The sequence below is a fragment of the Ornithodoros turicata genome, chromosome 10 (assembly GCF_037126465.1).
Source record: "Ornithodoros turicata isolate Travis chromosome 10, ASM3712646v1, whole genome shotgun sequence".
In the NCBI taxonomy this organism is placed as follows: Eukaryota; Metazoa; Arthropoda; class Arachnida; order Ixodida; family Argasidae; genus Ornithodoros; species Ornithodoros turicata.
This window is the reverse complement of record NC_088210.1, coordinates 504181-519458: the sequence shown is the minus strand read 5'-3', so window position 1 is coordinate 519458 and position 15278 is coordinate 504181. Positions and strand designations below refer to the sequence as shown.

The window sequence follows — 15278 nt, the reverse complement described above, 5'->3', positions numbered from 1 at the left end:
GCGTTCCTAGTTCTGCAGATCTTGTTCAGTTGTGATAGAAACCTCGACCGAGAATAGTTGCGTTATCTGCACTGCAGATAAAAGAAAATTTGGCACCATTTTCGTGGAACTGCGCCATGCGCTCTGAAGAGTGCCGATCGGCCTTCAGCTTTTATATCATGTGTCCTGCTGTCGTTGACAGGTAACATTGGAACCAGCCGCAAGTAGTTGGTGCTGGGTGCACCAGTGCATAGTGCTGCAGATCTTGTTCAGTGGTGACGCGAAACTCAACCAAGAATAGTTGCGTTATCTGCACTGGAGATAAAATAAAATTTGGCACCATTTTCGTGGAGCTGCGCTCTGCCGTCTGAAGAGTGCCGATCGGCCTTCAGCTTTTATATCATGTGTCCTGATGTCGTTGACAGGTAACATTGGAACCAGCCGCAAGTAGTCGGTGCTGGGTGCACCAGTTCGTAGTGCTGCAGATCTTGTTCAGTTGTGATAGGAAACTAAACCGAAAATAGTTGAGTTATCTGCACTCCAGGTAGAATAAAATTTTGTATCATTTTCGTTGAGCTGCCGCCGTGCTCTCTGAAGAGTGCCGATCGGCCTTCAGCTTTTATATCATGTGTCCTGCTGTCGTTGACAGGTATTATTGGAACCAGCCGCAAGTAGTCGGTGCTGGGTGCACCAGTTCCTAGTGCTGCAGATCTTGTTCAGTTGTGATAGGAAACTCGACCGAAAATAGTTGAGTTATCTCCACTCCAGGTAGAATAAAACTTTGTATCATTTTCGTTGAGCTGCCGCCGTGCTCTCTGAAGAGTGCTGGTCGGTCTTCAGCTTTTACATCATGTGCCCTTCTGTTGTTGACAGGTAACATTGGAACCAGACACAAGTAGTCGGTTCTGGGTACACGAGTGCCTAGTGCTGCATATCTTATTCAGTTGTAATAGAAAACTCGACCGAGAATAGTTCCGTTATCTGCACTGCAGATAAAAGAAAATTTGGCACCATTTTCGTGGAGCTGCGCTGTGCCCTCTGAAGAGTGCCGATCGGCCATCAGCTTTTATCTCATGTGTCCTGATGTCGTTGACAGGTAACATTGGAACCAGCCGCAAGTAGTCGGTGCTGGGTGCACCAGTTCCTAGTGCTGCAGATCTTGTTCAGTTGTGATAGGAAACTCAACCGAGAATAGGTGCGTTGTCTGCACTACAGGTAGAATAAAATTTTGTATCATTTTTGTTGAGCTGCGCCGTGCCCTCTGAATAGTGTCGATCGGCCTTCAGCTTTCATATCATGTGCCCTGCTGTCGTTGACAGGTAACTATGGAACCAGTTACAAGTAGTCGGTGCTGGGTGCACCAGTTCCTAGTGCTGCAGATCTTGTTCAGTTGTGATAGGAAACTCGAACGAGCATAGTTGAGTTATCTGCACTCCAGGAAGAAGAAACTTTGGTATCATTTTCGTGGAGCTGCCGCCGTGCCCTCTGAAGAGTGCCGATCGGCCTTCAGCTTTTATAGAGGTCAGAGGTCAGATGTCTTTTATTTTGTGCAATATTTAGAAATACAAAATAAACAGAACCACAAGGCAAGCCTGTGACGTGGTTCTTGCAGCAATCAGGGCACAATAGAATTACAAAGTATCAATACAGAAAAAAAGAGGTGAAAGACACCAATCATACAATATAACACTCGTATGCTCTTCAATGAAATTTCAAGGAGCAAAAAAGAGGCACCGCCTCTGCTATAGACTTAAGGGTGAAGACATTGCATATCAAAAGAAATACCCTAGGTAAAAGAAAAAAAAAACGAAAATGGGAACAACAACAAGTTTTTTACCCGAGGTACCCTTGCAATTTGCGGCGGAATGAGAAGAATGACGGGGTATCACGGATAACATAGGGAATACGATTCCGTAATATACCTGAGAAGTAATAAAAGGAAAACAATCCAAAATTAGTACGAGGACAAGGCAAAGTTAGCATTAAAGTATCTGTTCTGAGATTGTGTCCATGTATCAGGAACTTGGGTTGTACCATACATGAACTTGCTATATTATGGGTAATCATATACAAAAGTAATAGACACTTATATTTAAGTAGAACAAAAATGGGCTTAATGTTCAATAACTTGAAAGCATACGTAATTGAGTCACGAGCTGGCACATGTAACATTATGCGCAACGCACGTTTTTGTAATACGTAAAGATCAGATAGTCGGGACTCATACGTAACACCATAAACTTCAAGGGCATATGTTATGTGGCTTTGGATCAGAGCATGATACACCATCAATAATGTTTGTAGTGGTAGAACAAACTTCAACCGGGAAATAGCAAATAGTCCATTCGTAACCTTTTTACGCACATGATCTATGTGGAATGACCAGGATAAGTGTGAGTCAATGTGCACCCCCAGGAACTTAGTCACAGCTGCCATTCGTAATTCCACACCTCGCAGCAACAGTTTACTATGGTGTAGTGGCAGATTTCTTGTGTATCATGTATCTGTATATCATGTGTCCTGCTGTCGTTGACAGGTAACATTGGAACCAGCCGCAAGTAGTCGGTGCTTGGTGCACCAGTTCCTAGTGTTGCAGATCTTGTTCAGTTGTGATAGGAAACTAAACCGAAAATAGTTGAGTTATCTGCACTCCAGGTAGAATAAAATTTTGTATCATTTTCGTTGAGCTGCCGCCGTGCTCTCTGAAGAGTGCTGATCGGTCTTCAGCTTTTACATCATGTGCCCTGCTGTCGTTGACAGGTAACATTGGAACCAGACACAAGTAGTCGGTGCTGGGTACACGAGTGCCTAGTGCTGCAGATCTTGTTCAGTTGTGATAGGAAACCGAGAATAGGTGCATTATCTGCACTCCAGGTAGAATAAAACTTTGTATAACTTTTTTTTAGCTGCGCCGTGCCCTCTGAATAGTGTCGATCGGCCTTCAGCTTTCATATCATGTGCCCTGCTGTCGTTGACAGGTAACATTGGAACCAGACACAAGTAGTCGGTGCTGGGTACACGAGTTCCTAGTCCTGCAGATCTTGTTCAGTTGTGATAGGAAACTCAACCGAGAATAGGTGCGTTATCTGCACTCCAGGTAGAATAAAATTTTGTATCATTTTTGTTGAGCTGCGCCGTGCCCTCTGAATAGTGTCGATCACCCTTCAGCTTTCATATCATGTGCCCTGCTGTCGTTGACAGGTAACTATGGAACCAGTTACAAGTAGTCGGTGCGCGGTGCACGTGTTCCTAGTGCTGCAGATCTTGTTCAGTTGTGATAGAAAACTCGACCGAGAATAGTTGCGTTATCTGCAGTCAAGGTAGAATAAAATTTTGTATCAATTTTGTTGAGCTGCCGCCGTGCCCTCTGAAGAGTGCCGATCGGCCTTCAGCTTTTATATCATGTGCCCTGCTGTCGTTGACAGGTAACAGTGGAACCAGTTACAAGTAGTCGGTGCTGGGTACACGCGTTCCTAGTGCTGCAGATCTTGTTCAGTTGTGATAGAAAACTCGACCGAGAATAGTTGCGTTATCTGCACTGCAAATAAAAGAAAATTTGGCACCATTTTCGTGGAGCTGCGCCGTGCCCTCTGAAGAGTGCCGATCGGCCTTCAGCTTTTATATCATGTGTCCTGCTGTCGATGACAGGTAACATTGGAACCAGTCGCAAGTAGTCGGTGCTGGGTGCACCAGTTCCTAGTGCTGCAGATCTTGTTCAGTTGTGATAGGAAACTCGAACGAGAATAGTTGAGTTATCTGCACTCCAGGCAGAAGAAACTTTGGTATCATTTTCGTGGAGCTGCCGCCGTGCCCTCTGAAGAGTGCCGATCGGCCTTCAGCTTTTATATCATGTGTCCTGCTGTCGTTGACAGGTGACATTGGAACCAGCCGCAAGTAGTCGGTGCTGGGTGCACCAGTTCCTAGTGCTGCAGATCTTGTTCAGTTGTGTTAGGAAACTCGACCGAGAATAGGTGCGTTATCTGCACTCCAGGTAGAATAAAATTTTGTATCATCTTCGTTGAGCTGCCGCCGTGCTCTCTGAAGAGTGCTGGTCGGTCTTCAGCTTTCACATCATGTGCCCTGCTGTCGTTGACAGGTAACATTGGAACCAGTCGCAAGTAGTCGGTGCTGGGTACACGAGTTCCTAGTGCTGCAGATCTTGTTCAGTTGTGATAGGAAACTCAATCGAGAATAGGTGCGTTATCTGCACTCCAGGTAGAATAAAATTTTGTATCATTTTGTTGAGCTGTGCCGTGCCCTCTGAAGAGTGTGGATCGGCCTTCAGCTTTTATATCATGTGCCCTGCTGTCGTTGACAGGTAACATTGGAACCAGTCACAAGTAGTCGGTGCTGGGTACACGCGTTCCTAGTGCTGCAGATCTTGTTCAGTTGTGATAGAAAACTCGACCGAGAATAGTTGCGTTATCTGCATTGCAGATAAAAGAAAATTTGGCACCATTTTCGTGGAGCTGCGCCATGCGCTCTGAAGAGTGCCGATCGGCCTTCTGCTTTTATATCGTGTGTCCTGCTGTCGTTGACAGGTAACATTGGAACCAGCCGCAAGTAGTCGGTGCTGGGTGCACCAGTGCCTAGTGCTGCAGATGTTGTTCAGTGGTGATGGGAAACTCGACCGAGAATAGTTGCGTTATCTGCACTGCAGATAAAAGAACATTTTGCACTATTTTTGTGGAGCTGCGCCGTGCCCTCTGAACAGTGCCGATCGGCCTTCAGCTTTTATATCATGTGCCCTGCTGTCGTTCACAGGTAACATTGGAACCTGTCACAAGTAGTCGGTGCTGGGTGCACGGGTTCCTGGTGCTGCAGATCTTCTTCAGTTGTGATAGGAAACTCGACCGAGAATAGTTCCGTTATCTGCACTGCAGATAATAGAAAAGTTGGCACCATTTTTGTGGAGCTGCGCCGTGCCCTCTGAAGAGTGTCGATCGGCCTTCAGCTTTTATATCATGTGCCCTGCTGTCGTTGACAGGTAACATTGGAACCAGTTACAAGTAGTCGGTGCTGGGTGCACGCGTTCCTAGTGCTGCAGATCTTGTTCAGTTGTGTTAGGAAACTCGACCGAGAATAGGTGCGTTATCTGCACTCCAGGTAGAATAAAATTTTTTATCATCTTCGTTGAGCTGGCGCCGTGCTCTCTGAAGAGTGCTGGTCGGTCTTCAGCTTTTAGATCATGTGCCCTGCTGTCGTTGATAGGTAACATTGGAACCAGTCACAAGTAGTCGGTGCGGGGTACACGAGTTCCTAGTGCTGCAGATCTTGTTCAGTTGTGATAGGAAACTCGACCGAGAATAGTTGCGTTATCTGCAGTCAAGGTAGAATAAAAATTTTTATCACCTTCGTTGAGCTGGCGCCGTGCTCTCTGAAGAGTGCTGGTCGGTCTTCAGCTTTTAGATCATGTGCCCTGCTGTCGTTGATAGGTAACATTGGAACCAGTCACAAGTAGTCGGTGCGGGGTACACGAGTTCCTAGTGCTGCAGATCTTGTTCAGTCATATTTTTAGAGTGTGGGACTATGACTTATGTAGGATTCCAGTGTAGGATTATGTTATATTTTTATGTGGCAAGCCTTTTGGGTTAGACGTAGGTGAAAAAAAATCAAAACGATGCCTTTGGTTTTTCAGAAGGATACTCATGGGACTGGACGGGTACCAGTGCTATAACACGAAGCACGTGTGCTGCGATGTGAAATTGGAGGGGATGGTCACAGGAGAGTATAATCCATTTCCTCAGTATGATCCTAAGTATCATCAATATCCTGAGTATGACCCTGAGTTTCTTCAATATCCTGAGTATGGTTCATATCCTTAGTGTCATTGGTATGATAACTGTGACTACGGTGCGTAGCTTTGCAGCTTGAATGCCCACGAATGTGCACAACGACATTAAAACGTTTATTTTGTTGTTTAAATAAAATTGCTCTCTGGAGTTCTTTCATTTTGCGGCATTGCTACAACATTTTCGAACTTCACGTGAGATGTGAAGCACAACGATATTTGTGGGTGAAAGACTCCAGCAGGGTCATTCCACAAGAAGGGATCCCATGGCGTGGCTCGAACATCACAGATTTTGACACCATTTTTTTTTTTTTCGGATTGGTATCATGGATATAGAGATATCTAAAGAATAGTTTGGCGGATTCGGTATGGTTGAAGCGCAAGGCGGCGCTGGAAGTCAACTCCTACCCTCAAAGTGGAGTGCATATCAGTAAGTCTCCAGGAAAAATGGCTGAATATATTAGGGTCCCGCCACCGTCAGCGATTACAGAGAGCATGTTTCTTTCATTTTTGATGAAAAATATCCCAGACGTAATCATGTTTCGTATCGAACTGGCGGCCTAAAAGTACACAATTTTACGAGAACTTTTTGTTTTTCTCAACATCTGTTTCTTGCTCACTAGTTCGAGGTAGGAACATGCAACTCGGTAAGCTGGTAGTTCGGGGAATGGAATATACGTGGAAAAATCATTTTGCTAAGTGTAAGAAAAGTCTGGGAAATATTTAGCCGAATATGGCAATTTTACGAAAATTCGCAATACTGGACCGAAAAAAAAACGCAATGCGGGCGTCCTGGTTCGGACGGTTCGTTAACGGCAAAACGAAGTGCTATCTGCCTACATCAAGCCTGCAAATAAACTGAAAGGCTTATATTTGTTGTCTCTTAGTAAACATTTTTTGAAGTGAACTTGTGGGCCAAGAATACCTTTTGGCGCACCAGGCTCACTTTCGGACATTACAGCTCCGTATGGCGCCGAAATGTCGGTTAAGATGCTGGTCTCACATTTGGAGCCTCCCGGGCTCAGGTCGTTCTTGTTGAAAGACGCGTTTGCTGGTGAACAGAAAAAAATATAGATGCTGTAAAGATATGAACACCATAATCCAGCTGTCGTCGTAAACTATAGCAGTCTTACGCTCTCTGTGTCGGCAATTTTTACTGCTCATTATTGTAAGAAGATTATTCCGCAATACACCAAAGCTTGAGGTGTTACGTACTATTGCGGAGGAAGTATTTTGCTTCCGGTCGGACCTTAGACCTGAGAAAGGGAGCACCGTGCAATAAACTGCAAAAACACAATACAAAACATTTGTGTGTGTCATTTTCCAAATCATATTGCTCTGCCGTAATCATTAGATTTTTAATTGGTCATAATTTTCACCGCTGTTTTGTCGCACTATAGCCTTAGTTGCTTGTGGGCCATAAAACCTCAATCATCATCATCATCAACAACAACACAGAACGCAGCACGCAGGTTGCACTGCCTCACTCGCAAGCGAGGTCATGTCAATCCCTCATTGCGTATAGCAGAAGGATAGACGCTCAGAGTGTTGCCATAAAAAACCACGTTCTTACTAGCGCTCCTACTGGAATCAGAATTTCTTCAGGCGTGACGATGGATGTGCCATGGACTTCAGCGCTGGCTATCGATGACTCAGTGCGCTCATTTGGCCCGAATGGGTGGATCACCTACGCACGTACACCTTCTCTAAGCAAGTCCAACGATCTTAGTGAACACGGCCAGTATTTAATATCCGAACGTGCAAAGCGCGCGCCGCCTTCAATCAGTGCTGTGTGTGTGGGGGGGGGGGGGTTCATCACTCGCTGTACATTCGAAAGTACAGCCAGAAGGTGGCACCAAAGTGCTGTGTCAACCTGTTCGGTAAACACAAAAAGACCCTGCGTGGGACAAATATGATACCTTCAACGCTGGCTAAGCGCAGAGTGTCCCTTCAAATGGTCCGTGTAGACAAGCTGTGTTCAAATCGTTACATGGAATGTAAGCACAATTAAGAGGACAGCACATCAAGTGAAACTCAAATGGCGTTGAGCCCTGGGACGCCATCGGGGGGCCTACCGCAGACTCACTCCATTCACCGAACGAATCAATCGTAATGTTTGGTGAAACCTCTGTAACATGAAAAAGGGCTATAGGAGAACGACAGAGATACGCAGCAGTGAAATTTCGTAAAATAGAGTAAAGGACAAGAAAAGAGACAACGCTAGGCATCGGCATAGCAACGCCATCGACATCAGAAGAGCCCTGCCCCATCCTCGTCGCTGACTATAAGACTTTGCTGCAAGGGTTGATGGGGAAATTCTCTGTCACAGAAGAAAGCGCATCCCGAAGAGCGATGATATTAATGCTGGTACCGGCGTCGTGATCCAGACAGCAAACCATGTGTCAGGTTGCTTCGAAAAGCGAGCTTTATTGCGATGACGATGAGAATGAGAAAGACGAGGATGATATTCGTCTCACAGTTGCCCCCCCCCCACCCACCCGGTCGAATGAGCCACCCCGGGCGAAGCACAGTAGATCTAGGACGGGCGTCCATGAAGCACGGTCAACTTACGGTTTGAGGGGTGACACATGGGCGGACTCAGAGGAACGATGAGGATGGTCGGTGGGGAAGTGTAGGGGCTGAATGAGATATGTTACGTCGGAAAGCGCGCGTATGGCTTTCTACGGGCCAACGTAGTGGAAGAGGAATTTAGGTGACAGTCCAGACTTGTGGAGGGGAACCCATAGCCAGACAAGGTCTCCTGCACGGTAAGTCACTGGAGGATGGGTTTTGTCGTAGCGGTGCTTTGCGGAAGTTTCGACATCGAAAGTGCGATAGCGAGCAGTTTGGTGGCACCCTTCGGCACGGCAGCCGAACTTGATGAACTATCCGGAGAAGGAAGAATTTGGTAATTTCTGCGGCGGCAGCTGTAGACAGCGCAGAAGCAACGACATCCCGAGTCGAGTGGCCGATGGCAGTGACCATCCAACGGTTGCCCGAGACCGATAGGGATAACGGCCCGTAAACATAGAAGCCAACCCGTTGGAAAGGATGGACAGCTGGCAGTAAAGGTTGAAGGGGACCGGGAGTTAAGGGAGGAGTCTTGCGCTGATGGCCGGCCTGTCATGACAGAAGTATGGGATCGACTCTCGTAGTTCACAACGCTCATCTTGGTCTAAACACGATTTAATTGGCAATTAGAGCTAATCGGGACCCCCACATTAATCAGCACACTCCAGTGAGCCTAATTGGGGAGCATCTAACTCTTGTCTAGACAAAGATGTGCGTTGTGGGCTACGAGAGTCCATAAAAAAGAAAAAAAATAGATAGGAACAGAGTGGAGAGAAACAATTTATTCGAAAATCAAGGACGCCATGGCGAAGAAACCGCTCCGGAATGTCCGAGTGATCAGCGTCTGCCATGTTGCTTGTTGACACCCGGCAGTTGCAGAGATCAACGACAGGTGGCCTCTTAGTTGCAAGGCATCACACCGGATGGCGCCACCATAATAGCTCTATGCGAAAAAGACCGAGAACAACAAGATACTAGCGGCAGGTAAAATTGTAACACTGCTCAACAAGTCTAGGCATGCGAGAGAAAACGCCTAACCGCTACTGCTAAACAGCACGCAGAAAAGACTCCATATCAGTGAAAAGGCTTAGGGCGACCGGATAGGCCTAACCACAGCGTCACCGCACAACACTACACAGCTAACATAAGGCGGAAACCGCAAAACGCCAGACACACAACACGAAACATGTGACCACACGAACAAAAGGCTTGTTCACTGCTAAACAAGTCTATGCATGCGTGTACGCGGCACGGCAAACATGCGTGAAAAGGAGCGCGGTAAAACAACGCGCAAACATCGGGAAATCACTCACCTTTTCCCCCGCGGCGACAATGCGACCGCTCCCCACGGCAGCCAGGCACAAACTGAGATGGCGCGGAGCGATCGAGCGCATGTCTGCGCTCCGCGAGATCCAGCGAGCAAGTGACTGGGGCGCCGCACGGCGGCAGATACGCATGCGCGCGCGCGCAGGCTCCTAGCGCCCTCTGCGCCGTCCGCCCGCCCTCCTGGCCGTCTTGGAGGGGGTCACGCGGGCAGTTCCGTTTTCGCTCTCTGCTCCTTCGACGTTCTCCTTCCCTTTATTCTCCTGCATTTCTCGTCGACGAGGAAAGACAAAAAACCAAGAACTTCGCGAATGTACTCGCGGCATCGTGGAGGAAGTCTTCCAAGTCCATCGCCTGGAATGGTTGCAAGCACGTCAAGAAATGTGTCAGGACAAGATGAAGACGCTCGACCGCATCTTAGCGGCAGACAGACTGTTGAAAAAGAAATCCAACTTTAGCCTGGATAATCTGTATTGAGAACGCAGTTCCGATCTCGAGGACGACGACGACGCATAAATGAAAGCGATGCATTTCTCTACGAGTCTCAGTCTCTTCTTCGTGCAACCTGTACGCACGCGACATGTCTTGCCCCTCGAACCTATTCGTTTTCTCGTCATCCTGTTCGCTGTACTATAAGTACTGTACTATATAAGTGTTGTTATATTCCCTTTTCACGGTCTAGGTCACCGCTAACACATCAGTATCACATAGGCCAGGATGTCATCCGTGAGTCTCATACTTACAAGTACTTGGGGCTTCATTTCTCCTCAAACCTCCCTTGGTCAGATCATATTCATACCATTGTTCGCGATGCAAATCGCAAACTTGGTTTCATCCGTCCCCACCTTAAACTTGCTCCACCTGAAGTGAAACGTCTTGCATACAAAACACTAGTCAGGCCGAAGTTGGAATATGCATGTAGTATCTGGGATCCTTACCAGTCAACACTTGTGGACCTTCTTGAATCCTTACAGAATCGGGCAGCTCGCTTTATTTTATCAGACTATTCTTTTCCGTCCAGTATTACATCTTTAAAGGCCTCTATCAATCTTCCTCCTCTTGCACACCGTAGGAAATATTTTTGTCTGTGTTTATTCCACAAATTCTACTACACCACAACCATCCGTCCAGGGTACATCACTATGGCCCACTACATCTCCTCTAGGATCGATCATGCCCATAAAATCGACCACATTCCATGTCGTACATCTCATTTCCAATTTTCTTTCTTCCCCAAAACCATCAGTGCTTGGAACGACCTTCCCCAGTCTATCGTAGCTAACTCCGACTTTTCAGTTTTTCGCAGCCAGCTAGCTGCCAGTTTTGGTGTCTAATTTCATTATCATCGCATATGTTTTCTTAACGTTTTCACATAAGTGTTTTTTTTTTGTTTGTTTTTTTGCAAAGTGTTCAATTGCTTCTGTTCTGATGATTCTGATCTGTTCTGTTCTGTTCTGACTTGCTGATGTAACCCCCCCCTCACTCAACGCTCCCCGAGGGCACGTGAGGTATTCTCATAAATAAATAAATAAATAAATAAATAAGTGGCCCCTCCATGTGCGGCCCCTTTATTGCGAACGAGCTGAGGATCTGAACGACAGGGCGGACAAGGTTCCGTAACATATATTATACGTACAGAAATGTGCTTCACCGCGCATGCAGGACGAATTTGGGGACTCTGTAAAATTTACCAAGGAGCAACCTCGACAGTGGGACACGTCGGGCGCTGCGCTCATCGTCGTCGACGATCACATGACCGCCGCGGGTTCCTTGAAGGAGGCGACTGATATTTTCATACGGGATTCTCACCGCGCCCACGTGTCGATCTTCTTACTCATTCAAAACATCTTTTTCGACAGTAGCCATCTTAGAACTATATCCTACAACGCCAGTTACGTCGTCCTGTGGTGCCCCGTGCGCAGCATGCACCAGATGGAAAATTTCGGGCAACAGCTATTTGGCAGAGAAAGGTTGGAGTATTCTCTGGTCTCACTCCAGATACTCTGGAGTCTCACTTTACTCAAAGTACTCTGCACTCTACCCCCTCTGCGCCGTCACGACGTCTTGAGGCGTACTTCCTCGTCCGACATGAAACACCTCTCCGAAGTTTGCCTCAATGTATTGGCTGGAAACGTGGCTTTAGCTCCAGACACTTTCGCGTGTTTGAAGAGGCACCAACGCTTCTTACGTCGGCTCGCCTACAAAAAGATTCATAATAATCCGCAGCTTTTGAAGCGCTATCTGTCTTAGCAGCGAGGACAGGGCGTTCTTTCGTCGGTGGTTCGTCTCCTACTTTCCACTGTGTTGAACCACTTCGCCAATCGCCAAGAGAATCGAAGTGACCATCTCCTCTATCGGGAATATTCTTTCCTCGAAAGAGAGTGACGACGTGTTAGCGAAACTGATACTGCAAGCACTGTATCACATACTCAAGGAGTACGCATTCGACCCCTACGACAATGAAAACGCGTCCGACGCTGCAAATGACTATTCGCTCCTCTCTCGACAGGTGGACGAACAGGAAGCGGAAAAGGTCGTCTCGGAAGTAAAGAAGGTTATTTCCTGGGATCGCGAGGGTTGTGTCTACGTGTTGGGCAAGACCATCAGGCACTCCTCCGTTTACGAACTCGTCAATTATTTGTCGCAACGTAAGATGGGGAAGAAACCTTCATGGTTCCCCAGAGTCTCGAAACTATTGCGCCTGATTTCTCTGCCCAAATCTCGCGAGCCTCAACAGCAGGAGCAAGCCTCCATTGCATGGACGACTTATGGAGGGATATGACAAGCCAGAGGGTGGTTTGGGGGTAGTGGACCGCTATAGAAAAGTGCGTCACATGGGCAGAAACAAGGCTATCGCCATTCTGAGAAAGCTGCACGCCTACGCGCTACACCATCCGGCCAGAAGAAAGTTTAATAGAGGACGCATCATCGCGCTCAAGATCAACTACGTGCGGCAAATGGATCACGCCAACTTTTCAAAATACAAGAGGTTCAACGGTAGCCACCGCTATATTCTCGTGGCGATCTTTTCCCTCTCCCGGTTTCTGCGCACCCTCCCGCTAAAGACGAAGCGCCCCGCCGAAATGAAAAGGGCCATGATAAGAGTTTTTCGGGGAGGTAAAACACCTACACGCACCTTTTGCGACAGAGGAGGGGATTCTACAACAAGACGGTCAAGGAGTACCTGTCACGAAAGAACGTCCACATGTATTCCACCTTCTCTCCCGTAATCAAGGCATCGCAGAGAGAACGGGTGATACGCACTTTACGCGACAGAATATTCTGCGATTTTAGAGTAACAGGAAAATACCACTTCATTTCCGCGCTTCCCAAGATTGTACAGGACTGCAACAACACCAAACATAGGATGTTGGGCATGAGCCCGTCCGAAATACGACCCGAAAACGAATTGGAGCTGTTCAATCAGATAAATGGGAAGCTCGTCGTACCCTCCGTAAAAATGAAGCTCAAAGTGGGGGATAAAGTTAGGGTACTACTACACAGAAAATGTTTTCAAAAGAGCTCGGAAGGGAGTTGGTCGCTTCTGATTTTCACCGTCTCCCGCCTGAGACACCTCTCCTCCCGTCGTGCACCTGAGAGATTATCGGGGTAAGGAAGTGGACGGATCTTTCTAAGCCGAGGAGGTACTCGTCGAAACCCGAGATGCCAATCAGCCTTGGCCAGTAACGAAAGTGCTGCGAAAGAAGAAAGTGAACGGCCAGAGCTTCTCCTTGGTTCCCTGGTTCGGTTATGACAAAGAACATGACAGTTGGGTTCCGTGAAGTGTTCAAGATTGGGAAATGACGTCACACATCTACGTCCACCCCCTGTCGAACGCCAGCATGGAAAAGTTTCCCTCGAATAAACTCAACGCATTCACGGTAGGATTCGATAGTCCGCTTCAGCTCTCGAATCGTTAAAAATTCGTACTGATGGATATCAGCATAAGCAACAATTTTTAAAATGTCGGGTACGAATGGGAAGATGAGAAATTCGAGGTTTCTTTCGAGGACACGGTCGAAGCCGGGAGAACTTTTCGTGTCTCCTCGGATCTCGAGAGGGATTTGGGAAAAGCCCTTTCCGAATTTAACGTTTCTTTCGCGTACAATAACTCGCGATACGACTTCGTCTTACCCGTGGACGCAAAGGCGTGGAATTCGACCCTCGGCTCGCACAAGCGCTCGACTCCTCGCTAGCATCGCGCGAAGCCCCCCAAATTGAGCGAACGCGAAACCACCTCCATCTTACTCAAGCACGCCGCACCCGTCGCTTTCGGTGACGCCACTTTGAATTCGGAAACCACGTCCCTACGTAACACACTCAACAAGTATTTTCAGACGCACAAGCTCTACGCCTCGCTAGAATTCGCGGATAACGTCTACTCTCTGAAAACGTTGAAAGGGATGCATGTACCGGAACCCTTTGTCAAGCTGCTACAGCTGACACCCGTCGAAGGACACGGAGAAACGCTTCGTGTCTCTCTTCCCGTAGCGCCCCAATTTTCTTTCGCGATTCGCAATCACGTCAAGATTCGCATCACGTTGGGGGCTACCAACCAAGATCTACTCTGGCAATTTCCTCATGTTTTTGAGAAGGCAGCAAAGGAGTATCCTGCGATGATGTCCTCTCAGTTCCAAGACGTGCAAGAGAGCCCAACATCAAATTTCATGGGAATTTCGTGCTGCATTGTGGGGGGATTTTGGGAGCGAGTGGTTCGCTCAGTGAAGTAGCCCCTAAGGGGAACGTTACATCGTCGTGAGTTTGATTTCCAGCAGTTGCAAACTGTGCTGACAGAGATCGAGGCCATTGTAAACTCAAGACCGATTACGCAGCTGTCAAAGACCACAATGAATATGAAGCCTTATCTCCATCTCACCTGATTCTTGGGAGGTGACTTATGGCTTTACCGCCCTTACAGAAGCGAATATCACCGCTGTATCCTGGTAGCACACGTACCCAGATTCTGCAAACAAGGAAGAAGCTTCTTAACAGGGATTGGAGGCTGTGGGACCGCGATTACTTGATGCAACTACGTTCAGCAAACCTTAGTCGCTCTGTAACGACTACCAACGTAACGAGCTTGTTCTGCCGGCAGACCACCAACAGAACAAGGATCCATAACTTAAAAACCCCGAGAGTAGGGGACAAAAAAACGACAAACACAGACAAGGTCTCAAACACAGCTGAAAGTTTACTAAACAGCGCTGGGTTTAACATATAAGGGTAAACATATAAGGGTTCAAGTGGGTGAGAATGAAGGGTGAGGAGAACGTAAGAACGTCCCCAAAACCAACGGGAAGGTCAGGGAAGGCTTGCTGACACAGTTCCCAGCAGAGATAATGAACAACGTTTCCTTCATAAGCCTTTTGTTGAGGTCACTTTCACTGGACATTACAAAGGTTTCACGCCATCTGGGCGCACAACCTCTACAGACTTGTAGGTGTTTTACCAATTCGGAAGAACAATCGTTATTTTTTACTTTGGGGGCATGCTCCCGCAAGCGATCATTAAGGCAGCGTTTACTTTGGCCGATATAACAAAAACCACATTTCAGAGGTATCTGATATACAATATTAGAACGACAGTTCACATACACAGTTCTGTGGGTTTTACA

General features: G+C 47.3%; 1 protein-coding gene across 2 annotated transcripts in view; it reads left to right on the top strand.

The window, feature by feature from the left end:
• Positions 1-5930, top strand: part of LOC135369999 (uncharacterized) — a 155227-nt gene extending 149297 nt beyond the window's left edge. Inside the window, exon 8 of one of the 2 annotated variants that reach the window (XM_064603644.1) lies at positions 5618-5930. In XM_064603644.1, coding sequence (XP_064459714.1) covers positions 5618-5804 — 187 coding nt within the window. In that variant the 3' untranslated portion in view covers positions 5805-5930. The remainder of the gene's footprint in view (positions 1-5617) is intronic. The other variant, XM_064603645.1, reaches the window with a different exon arrangement.
• The last annotated feature ends 9348 nt before the right edge of the window (positions 5931-15278 follow it).